Source organism: Cetorhinus maximus, chromosome 6 (genome assembly GCF_964194155.1).
Source record: "Cetorhinus maximus chromosome 6, sCetMax3.hap1.1, whole genome shotgun sequence".
Classification (NCBI taxonomy): Eukaryota; Metazoa; Chordata; class Chondrichthyes; order Lamniformes; family Cetorhinidae; genus Cetorhinus; species Cetorhinus maximus.
In genome coordinates, this window is record NC_135884.1 from 28,521,930 (window position 1) to 28,534,010 (window position 12,081).

Sequence of the window (12,081 nt, forward strand, 5' to 3'; positions counted from 1 at the left end):
TTTCTGGAAGGGTGACAGGCTCCAAATGTGAATGAATATGGCATTATAGCTATTTCAAAATGGAAACAAAGATCAATTATGGAAAACAGCAAATTCTGACTGTATGAGAGTCATTTTAAAGAAGGGATACTGTCATATTAACTCTACATTTCCTTTAATCCATGCTCTGTTTCTCCTTCAACAACATATTTATATACAGCAGTTAATATAATAAAATGTCCCAAGACGTTTCACAAACATTATGAAACAAAATGTGACGCCAAGCCAGATAAGGAAATATTGGGTCAAATGATCAAAGGCTTGGTCAAGGAGGTAGATTTTAAGGAGTGTCTTTGTGAAGCAATCAGCAGAGCCTAGGCTAAATAGAACCTCGGCAACTGACGGTACAGCCACCAATCTTAGTAGGAATAGGGTCGAGGGAGCAGGTGGTGGGTCACATGGACAAGGGCTTGAGGGGTGATAGGACAGAATTATAAAAGTTCAGGGCTAAGGCAGGGGGAGGAAGTTGCATCTGGTGCGCTAGCGGAAGAGAGGGACACAGCTCATCGGATGGTCTCAATCTTAGTGATATACAAGTCCATGAGCTCCTTGCACTTATTGGTGGCAGAGGGAGGAGATGACAGGAGAGAGGGCTTTAAGCAGATGCATTGTAATGGAGGAAAGAAGACAGGGTTATCTTTGCACTTTAGCAGATATGAGCAGGACCCAGTATATGATTCAACCAAATCTTGCTGTGATGGCTAAACCAAGTTGCCCGCCACATCGTTCAATGTCTGCATGTCTTGGATAAAAAGCAGAGATAAAGGTCAATCTCTGAGTGAGAAAGAGTAATGGTTTTTATTGGGAACTAGGGGATCAAAGGTGGATGTGAGGCTGTGGTTGAGTAAATCAATAGGTGCAGAAATGCTGTGGTAAACAGTAGGTCAAAATTTAGACAGTTCGGATTTTGAAATTGAATATGAAAACGAAGTTGGTGATTTCTTTTTCTGAGGTGGACACAGTAGGTTTGGAGCAAAGAAGGGGAATATGGGTGGAGTGATACAAGGAATTTATCAGAGGTGGCCTCGTGTGATCGATACAATGGGGTGAGCAAAACTATGCTGGATGGCAAGAACAAGGGATGGCCAAGAATATATGTTGGGGAGTTTTCATGAAGGCGGAGGCTAAGGGAGAAATACAGGGCAGTGAACTCAAGAGGAAAGAGAACATGATGAGTTGATGATGAGGCTGAAATCACTGAGGATGAGAAGTTGTTTGATGCACATGCTGAGGGAGGAAAGAGGTGAGAATATTTTTCTTGTTCCTGGAAGAATGGCAGTGATTGAGCATCTTGCCTTGTTCCATCCCTCTCATTCAAAATAGTCAAAGGATAAAGTTTCAGAGAAGTCAGGGATCAGGCCAAGGTGAGATTTGGTGTTAAGTGCAACACAACCATCGTGTTAATCTTGCCAGGGTAAGCAATAGAATATATAGCCAGACAGGGAGGCTTCATTTAAAGGGAAGGTAGTATTACCCCTCAGCTAGGTTTCTGTTAAGGCCATGATGTCCATGCAATCATCCATAACATGCTCATAGACTGCAAGTGCCTTATTCGTGAATAAACAGATATTTGGAAGGTAGGTGCGTAGAGGACTGATGAGAGTTGATGTATTGGCTGAGTCCACAGGGTCAACAGTGGGAGTGGTGAGTTGGGCAAGGAGGAGATTGGCAAGATTAGCCACTAGTAGGCACAATGAGTGGAAAGGTCAACAAGAGTGTGTGGGCTGGGCAATTGGGGTTGCTGATCATAATGAGCCAGTGCCAAGTGCCAAGTGCCTTGGCGTGCCCTTAGGAGGGTGCTGCAAGAGGCACAGGGGGAAGCTGTAGGTTTATCCAAGAGGAAGTCAAGCCTGGGATGGCGGCAAAAGAGCAAGAAAGTCAAGGAGTACCCAAGGGTTAGGATAGGGAATTGGGAGGGTAGAGCACCTGAGAGTGGAAAAGTGAAAGGAAGAATGATGATAAAAGAGGCATCTTGAAAGGGTAAAGAGAAAAGAGGAGAAACAGAATAAAAGCTAAAAACTGCGGATGCTGGAAATCCAAAGCAAAAATAAAAATACCTGGAAAAACTCAACAGGTCTGGCAGCATCTGCGGAGAGGAACACAATTAATGTTTCGAGTCCGTATGACTCTTCAACAGAACTAAGTAAAAATAGAAAAGAGGTGAAATATAAGCTGGTTTAAGGGGGGGAGGGTAGAACTGGATAGAGGGCCAGTGATAGGTGGAGATAGCCAAAAGATGTCACAGACAAAAGGTCAAATAGGTGTTGAAGGTGGTGATATCATCTAAGGAATGTGCTAATTAAGGGTAGAAAGCAGGACAAGCAAGGTACAGATAGCCCTAGTGGGGGTGGGGTGGGGTAAAGGAATCGAAATAGGCTAAAAGGTAGAGATAAAACATTGGATGGAAATACATTTAAAAATAATGGAAATAGGTGGGAAAAGAAAAATCTATATAAATTATTGGGGAAAAAAAGGGGGGGAATCGGAAAGGGGTTGGGGATGGAGGAGAGAGTTCATGATCTAAAATTGTTGAACTCAATATTCAGTCCAGAAGGCTGTAAAGTGCGAGTCGGAAGATGAGGTGCTGTTCCTCCAGTTTGCGTTGGGCTTCACTGGAACAATGCAGCAGGCCAAGGACAGACATGTGGGCACGAGGGCAGGGTGGAGTGTTGAAATGGCAAGCGACAGGGAGGTCTAGGTCATGCTTGTGGACAGGCCGAAGGTGTTCTGCAAAGCGGTCACCCAGTCTGCATTTGGTCTCTCCAATGCAGGGTAAACTGCATTGGGAGCAACAAATGCAGTAGACTAAATTGAGGGAAGTGCAAGTGAAATGCTGCTTCACTTGAAAGGAGTGTTTGGGCCTTTGGATGGTGAGGAGAGAGGAAGTAAAGGGGCAGGTGTTGCACCTTCTGCGGTTGCATGGGAAGGTGCCGTGGGAGGGGGTTGAGGTGTAAGGGGTGATAGAGGAGTGGACCAGGGTGTCCCGGAGTGAACGATCCCTGCGGAAAGCCGCCAGGAGGGGTGAAGGGAAGATGTGTTTGGTGGTGGTATCGTGCTGGAGTTGGCGGAAATGGTGGAGGATGATCCTTTGAATGCAGAGGCTGGAGGGGTGATAAGTGAGGACAAGGGGGACCCTATCATGTTTCTGGGAGGGAGAGGAAGGTGCGAAGGCGGATGTGCAGGAGATGGGCCGGACACGGTTGAGGGCCCTGTCAACCACCGTGGGTGGAAAACCTCAGTTAAGGAAGAAGGAAGACATGTCAGAGGAACTGTTTTTGAAAGTGGCATCATCAGAACAGATGCGACGGAGGCGAAGGATCTGAGAGAATGGGATGGAGTCCTTACAGGAAGCGGGGTGTGAGGAACTGTAGTCGAGGTAGATGTGGGAGTCGGTAGGCTTGTAATGGATATTGGTGGACAGTCTATCACCAGAAATTGAGACAGAGAGGTCAAGGAAGGGAAGGGAAGTGTCAGAGATGGACCATGTGAAAATGATGGAGGGATGGAAATTGGAACCAAAATTAATAAATTTTTCCAGGTCCAGACGAGAGCATGAAGCAGGACTGAAGCAATCATCGATGTCCGGAGAAAGAATTGTGGGAGGGGGCCGGAGTCGGACTGGAACCGTCTCCTCTTCACCATGGACGTCCAATCCTTCTACCTCTCCATCCCCCACCGGGATGGTCTGATGGCTCTCCGCTTCTTCCTCGAACAGAGGCCTGAACAATCCTCATCCACCACTACTCTCCTCCTTCTGGCTGAACTTGTTTTCACACTGAACAATTTCTCCTTAAACTCCTCTCACTTCCTCCAAATAAAAGGTGTGGCTATGGCTCCAGTTATGCCTGTCTCTTTATGGGGTATGTGGAACATTCTTTGTTCCAGTCCTACTCGGGCCCCCTCCCACAACTCTTTCTCCGGTACATCAATGATTGCTTTGGTGCTGCTTCATGCTCTCATCTGGACCTGGAAAAATTTAGTAATTTTGCTTCCAATTTCCACCCCTCCATCATTTTCACATGGTCCATCTCTGACACTTCCCTTCCCTTCCTTGACCTCTGTGTCTCAATTTCTGGTGATAAACTGTCCACTAATATCCATTACAAGCCTACCGACTCCCACAGCTACCTCGACTACAGCTTCTGATACCCCGCTTCCTGTAAGGACTCCATCCCATTCTATCAGTTCCTTTGCCTCTGTCACATCTGTTCTGATGATGCCACTTTCAAAAACAGTTCCTCTGACATGTCTTCCTTCTTCCTTAACCGAGGTTTTCCACCCACGGTGGTTGACAGGGCCCTCGACCGTGTCCAGCCCATCTCCTGCACATCCGCCCTCACACCTTGCTCTCCCTCCCAGAAACATGTCCTCACTTATCACCCCACCAGCCTCCGCATTCAAAGGATCATCCTCTGCCATTTCCGCCAGCTCCAGCATTATGCCACCACCAAACACATCTTCCCTTCACCCCTCCTGGCGGCATTCCACAGGGATCGTTCCCTCCGAGACACCCTGGTCCACTCCTCCATCACCTCCTACACCTCAACCCCCTCCCACGGCACCTTCCCATGCAATCACAGAAGGTGCAACATCTGCTCCTTTACTTCCCTTCTCCTCACCGTCCAAGGGCCCAAACATTCCTTTCAAGTGAAGCAGCATTTCACTTGCACTTCCCTCAATTTAGTCTACTGCATTTGTTGCTCCCAATGCGGTTTCCTCTACATTGGAGAGACCAAACGCAGACTGGGTAACCGCTTTGCAGAACACCTTCGGTCTGTCCGCAAGCATGACCCAAACCTCCCTGTCGCGTGCCATTTCAACACTCCACCCTACTCTCATGCCCACATGTCTGTCCTTGGCCTGCTGCATTGTTCCAGTGAAGCTCAACGCAAACTGGAGGAACAGCACCTCATCTTCCGACTAGGCACTTTACAGCCTTCCGGACTGAATACTGAGTTCAACAATTTTAGATCATGAACTCTCTCCTCCATCCCCAACCCCTTTCCGAGCCCCGCCCGCTTTTTTTTTCCAATAATTTATATAGATTTTTCTTTTCCCACCTATTTCCATTATTTTTAAATGTATTTCCATCCATTGTTTTATCTCTACCTTTTAGCCTATTTCAATTCCTTCACCCCACCCCTACTAGGGCTATCTGTACCTTGCTTGCCCTGCTTTCTACCCTTAATTAGCACATTCCTTAGATGATATCACCACCTTCAACACCTCTTTGCCCTTTTGTCTATCTCCACCTATCACTGGCCCTCTATCCAGCTCTACCCTCCACCCCCCCCTTAAACCAGCTTATATTTCACCTCTTTTCTATTTTTACTTAGTTCTGTTGAAGTCAAACGGACTTGAAACGTTAACTATGTTCCTCTCCGCAGATGCTGCCAGACCTGCTGAGTTTTTCCAGGAGAAACAGAATGATGGGCTTTGATCTGGGTTCAGTTAATTTTGTCACTAACAATTCTTTTCCACATTATTTTCAAGTTTAATTAACTGTGTTCTCTATGGTTAACTTATTACACCTAATCGTGCTCTCACTCTTTTTGGCTTCCTTGTTTTTGCATACTATTTATTCTGTAAACTTTTGCCTACTTACTTGCTTTTAATGCAATTATTGACTTTAGTGTTAGGATTTTTTTCAAAGTTCATTTGGTTACTCAGCAGATGGATAGTACAGCCTGCCACAAGTATTTATTCATTTTGATGTATTAGGAGAAAGCACAGAGGAACAGAATTTTGGCCAATAATATGGAATAGCCTTCAAACCAGTTGAAAATATTCACACTTTATGAAAAGCACGTATAAAAAAAAAAGTACCTTTCGATAAATTAACCAATAATTAAGTATAATGAGTGCCACCTGGAGCAATATATTCCTAATACTGGAGGAGTCCTGGAAGCAGAGAATGCAATCATACTGCTTCTTGGTAGCAGATCGCAGCTTTATAGTGAATGGACTGCTATGGCTTTTTTAGCTGTCTGCATATTATCCATAGCTGAGAACTCTCCCAGAATGAGAGAGATTTGCAAAATGCCAAAAGCAATACTAATTTTGACATCTTATTGATGAATGGATTTGACAAAATGAAATGTCTGTCTCATTGGAAGTTGCCTACTTGTAATGCATGTACCTACTCTAGTAATATAATTCGCTTTCTAGACCTCTCACAATCTTAAAATGATTTTATGACAAATTGAGTGAGGATACATTTCAGGAGGTTAGAGAGGCTCTAACATTCAATTTGGTTTTGGTGGAACTGAAGCAAGTTATACTCTCCAAGGCTATTCTTGTTGAGATCCCTAAAGAAGTATTTTTTTTAAATATATAAGGTAAAGGGGGTAGATGGAGAGAAGAAAAAAGTAAATGTGCAACACTACTTTCTGATCTCAGAATTTCTGTGGAGATGACCAAACATAATTCTCAAATGCTAGATGTCAATAAACAGCTTTTATTAAAAAATGGTTAGTTTAATTTATTTCATACCAGACAGAACTTTTAAATGTTTCTGCCATATCCCCAAACACAAACAAAGTCAAAATCAAATGACTACACTTACACATAACAGATGTGACACTGATGAGCAGATTCTGATGCACGTGTTGATCAACTTCAGGTTCTTCCAGTTCTGAGGGGATTTGCTGGCCTGGCTGGGGTGCACCAACAACTTGATGAAAAGAATCCTTCTGTTTTTCCAATTCTGCCTTTTCGCTTTGTGCATTAGTCACATTTACTTGTTGACATCTTTCCCTTCTCCACTTAATTAAGGCTACTCTGTCTCGTATCGACTTGGCAACAGTCTTGGAATCACATTCTTGAAAGAAACCAGAGTCAATCTGCAACCAAAATATCAACATTGAATAAATGTTATAATGTACAAAAATTGTTCTCCCCCATTACATGAGAATCTGATGGAAAATATTAACCAAGGTTGCTGTAAATTTCAGGTTTAGTCAATGATCTTAACTTCTTAAGCTGAAAGAACTTCATACTCAAAATTGTAGAGGAAATCAAATGATATCTGTTTAGTGCACAAGTGCTGGCAATGCAGAGTAAAAAGAAGGATATTTATACTTCTTTCGTATTTAACATTTTGAAGCAAAGTGCAAATAATAGAACTGACAAATCCTTTACTTACTCTAGTTCCCACCTTATCCCTTCCCTCATTTCAATACTACAAAATAGCACAATGGTTGACAGAGTATACTGTATATAAAACTGAAGTTTAAACTAGTTACAATTCGGAGTTTGATAAGGCTAAAACTGAAAAGTACTCAAAAGGCTATTACCGTTAATTTCCTTTTTTTAAAAAAAAACTCACTCCCACATTAAGTACTTTCAAGACTTCAAGTATAGATAGTTGGTAGTTTAGAGGAGTTGCTGAGCTTGACAATGTGAAAAGGCAAAGTTATCAGTAGAAGTAAAATCACGAGCTAAAGAGTAGCATGAAGGTTAACCATCACCATTTTCACCTATAGCAATGAACGGAGATATCTCAGCATTAGTGAGCATACCTAACCCTGCAGGTACTCAACAAATCCAGCCCTTGTAGAAAGCCGTGGATAAACAGGTGTAGAAGTTCTGGGCCTACACCCACCAGTTAATCTGCACAGAAAGACGAGAGGCTACACAAGCCACGACCCCCTGCACTAACTCCTGAAGCTCTGCATGCACACCTGGTCTGCTGCCCAGTGAATAGCTTCATCAGCTGTGCTAGAGATCTGTTTTCTCCTCGCTCTACAATAAAAACATGGTAAAAATACTTGTAGGACATGTGCTTGTCAAATCAGATATTCAACAGACTGTATCTGGAACTACAAAAAGAGCACAATGTTGGGGCTCTCAAGTGCTGACACCATGGGGATCTCAAAGGTATCTTGACCAACCCATTAGGGCCATCATCTCAAGAGGATGTTATGTGCACACAGTAAAATAATGTGCCCAACGCTTCCTGACCCTTCCTCAGTTCAGATTCCTCAGTAATCACCTGCCAACAACCAAGACTCACTCCCAAGTTTGTGCAGTGCTGCCAAGCTCTACCTACTGAACAGGCATTTCTCTTATAGTTGTATGGGGGTACAGGATTGAATTTTGCTGAAAAAAAAGACATGCTGTCAAAGCTTTTTGTCTTGCACTCATCAGGACATATTACAAGAATACCGATCGTAAAGGAAACAACAATTTATACTGCCTGAGAAGCTGATTGGTTGGTAAGTAGACTCTGATTGCTAAGGGCTTTGCCATGGAGAATACACAGGGGACAGTTAACTGCCAAGCTTTTGTTTAAACTCAAACCAGGCAGGTTGACTCTGATTTGACCAATGAACCAGGGAATGGCTACCCCAAAGCATTTGTTCAGTAGAAAAAGGCGCAATGCGTGGATATGCTCCTTCTGTCTGCAAAGGACTGGGCCCTTTGTGTTTTAGCATTAGCTTCTAGCGTGCATAAGTGAGCCACACTGTGAGCCAACTGATAATCGCAGAATTACATCTAATATTAGAGGCTTTGTTTTGAGTTTTGCAAGCACCAGCTGGTTGGGTCAGTACTTCAATTGCTGCAAACAGTCAAAGGGGACTGCTGTTTGATACGATCAGCCAGTCATTGAGACATACGGTTTACACACCAGGCATCAGACCAGCAGTAAAATTCATATCCCAGATTACTCATTTGTGTGATAGGCAGTATGGCTTTTTGGCTTGACGGCAGCTTCTGATAGTACAGAAAACCGCTGGTGTTGCTACTGCATAGAAGCAGCGTGAAATGGCTAGCTTCACCTATTGCTCAAATTTTTGAGACACCTTACCCTGCCAGAGCAATGAAGTAGACTGGGCACTTTTCAGGACCGAAAGTGGCGGCCTTAGGCTCATTCATAAGACCATTAGACATAGGAGCAGAAATTAGGCCACTCGGCCCATCGGGTTTGCTCCACCATTCAATCATGGCTGATAAGTTTCTCAACCCCATTCTCCCACCTTCTCCCCGTAACCTTTGATCCCCTTACCAATCAAGAACCTATCTATCTCGGTCTTAAATACACTCAATGACCTGGCCTCCACAGCCTTCTGTGGCAATGAATTCCATAGATTCACCACTCTCTGGCTAAAGAAGTTTCTCCTCATCTTTGTTCTAAAAGGTCTTCCCTTTACTCTGAGGCTGTGCCCTCGGGTCTTAGTCTCTCCTACAAATGGAAACAACTTCCCCACGTCCACTCTATCCAGGCCTTTCAGTATTCTGTAAGTTTCAATCAGATCCCCCCTCATCCTTCTAAACTCCATTGAGTATAGATCCAGAGTCCTCAAACGTTCCTCATATGTTAAGCCTTTCATTCCTGGGATCGTTCTCGTGAACCTCCTCTGAACCCTCTCCGGGGCCAGAATATCCTTCCTGAGATACAGGGCCCAAAATTGCTCACAATATTCTAAACGTGGTCTGACCAGAGCCTTATAAAGCCTCAGCAGCACATCCTTGCTTTTATATTCTAGTCCTCTCGAAATAAATGCCAACATTGCATTTGCCTTCCAAACTACCGACTCAACCTGCAAGTTAACCTTAAGAGAATCCTGGACTAGGACTCCCAAGTCCCTTTGCACTCCAGATTTCTGAATTCTCTACCCATTTAGAATATAGTCCATGCCTCTATTCTTCCTACCGAAGTGCATGACCTCACACTTCCCCACGTTGTATTCCATCTGCCACTTCTTTGCCCATTCTCCTAACCTGTCCAAATCCTTCTGCAGCCTCCCCGCCTCCTCAATACTACCTGTCCCTCCACCTATCTTTGTATCATCTGCGAACTTAGCCAGGATGCCCTCAGTTCCTTCATCTAGATCATTAATGTATAAAGTGAAAAGTTGTGGTACCAACATTGACCCCTGCGGAACTCCACTAGTCACCAGCCGCCATCCTGAGTAGGACCCCCTTATCCCCACACTCTGCCTCCTGCCAGACAGCCAATCTTCTATCAATGCTAATACCTTGCCTCTAACACCATGGGCTCTTCTCTTACTGAGCAGCCTCCTGTGCGGCACCTTTGTCAAAGGCCTTCTGGAAGTCCAAGTAGATAACATCCATTGGCTCTCCTTTGTCTAACCTACTCGTTACCTCCCCAAAGAATTCTAACAGATTTGTCAGGCATGACCTCCCCTTGATGAAACCATGCTGACTTTGCCCTATTTTACCATGCACTTCCAAGTATTCGGAAATCTTATCCTTAATAATGGACTCTAAAATCTTACCAATGACCGAGGTCAGGCTAATCGGCCTGTAATTTCCCATCTTTTGCCTCACTCCCTTCTTAAACAGGGGGGTTACATTAGCGATTTTCCAGTCCTCTGGGACCCTCCCTGACTCCAGCGATTCCTGAAAGATCACCACTAACGCCTCCACTATCTCTTCAGCTATCTCCTTCAGAACATCTGGTCCAGGTGATTTATCCACCTTCAGACCTTTCAGTTTTCCTAGCACCTTCTCCTTGGTAATGGCCACCATACTCACCTCTGCCCCCCGACTCTCTTGAACTTTGGGGATGTCACTCGTGTCTTCCACCGTGAAGACTGACGCAAAGTACCTATTCAGTTTCTCCGCCATTTCTTTGTTCCCCACTACTACTTCTCCAGCGTCATTTTCCAGCGGCCCAATGTCCACTTTTGCCTCTCTCTTACCTTTTATATATCTAAAAAAACTCTTGCAATCTTCTTTTATATTACTGGCTAGTTTACCCTCATATTTAATCTTCTCCCTCCTTATTTCTTTTTTAGTTGTCCTCTGTTGGTCTTTGTAGGCTTCCCAATCCCACTGCTCTTCGCCACATTGTATGCTTTCTCTTTAGCTATTATGCTGGTCCTGACTTCCCTTGTCAGCCATGGTTGCCTCGTCCTCCCTTTAGTATGCTTCTTCTTCCTAGGGATGAATTTTTGCTGTGTCTCCCAAATTACTCCCAGCAACTCCTGCCATTGCTGTTCTACTGTCTTTCCTGCTAGGCTCATCTCCTAGTCAATTCTGGCCAGCTCCTCCCTCATACCTCTGCAGTTGCCTTTATTCAACTGTAATACCGTTACATTTGATTCCAGCTTTTTCCTCTCAAATTGCAGGGTAAATTCTATCATATTATGGTCACTTCCTGCTAAGGGTTCCTTCACCTTAAGCTCCCTTATCAAATCTGCCTCATTACACATCACTAAATCTAGAATTGCCTGTTCCCTAGTGGGCTCCACCACAAGCTGCTCCAAAAAGCCATCTCGTAGACATTCCACAAATTCCTTTTCTTGGGATCCACTACCAACCTGAATTTCCCAGTCTCCCTGCATATTGAAATCCCCCATGACCACTGTAACCTTGCCTTTCTTACACACCTTTTCCTGGTGTATATTGTGCCCCACATCCTGACTACTGTTCGGAGGCCTGTACATCACTCCCATTATGGTTTTTTTTACCTTTGCGGTTCCTCAACTCTACCCACACAGATTCTACATCATCTGACCCTACATCGTTTCTTGCTATTGATTTAATTTCATTTCTTACTAACAAAGCAACCCCACCCCCTCTGCCAACCTGCCTATCTTTTCAATAGGATGTATATCCTTGGATATTTAGCTCCCAGTCCTGATCCCCTTGCAGCCATGTCTCCGTAATGCCCACCACATCATACCTGCCAATTTCAATCTGCGCCACAAGCTCATTTACCTTATTTCGTATACTGTGTGCATTCAGATACAACACCTTCAGTCCTGTATTTCCCATCCCCTTTCTCATTGTCATCCCTTTATCTGATGTGCTTGAAGTTAGATTCCTAGCCCTTTCCAAACACTCCGTCCTATTTTGTGTTCTGGAGACTTTAATAGCCTCTCCTGGGCTCTCCTTTCTTTTCAGTTTTTTCATAATTTTCCATGAAGTTGAATCCACCCCCCCACATGCTAACCTGCTGCTTTGTTTCCCATTAGTCAAACTTCTTGGAGTTTTACCCTTCCCTACCCCCCCACTTTCTAGTTTAAAATCCTGTTGACCACCCTATTTACCCTTTTCGCTAGAGTTTCATGA

The 12,081-nt window shown here is 44.2% G+C and overlaps 1 protein-coding gene across 4 annotated transcripts in view; it reads right to left on the reverse strand.

Moving 5' to 3' along the window:
- LOC144681669 (serine/threonine-protein kinase WNK2-like) overlaps window positions 1–12,081 on the reverse strand; it is a 225,598-nt gene that overhangs the window by 101,032 nt on the left and 112,485 nt on the right. For all 4 annotated transcript variants that reach the window (XM_078543481.1, XM_078543480.1, XM_078543479.1 and 1 more), the window contains exon 7: window positions 6,605–6,881. In XM_078543481.1, the coding sequence (XP_078399607.1) occupies window positions 6,605–6,881 (277 nt within the window). The remainder of the gene's footprint in view (window positions 1–6,604; window positions 6,882–12,081) is intronic.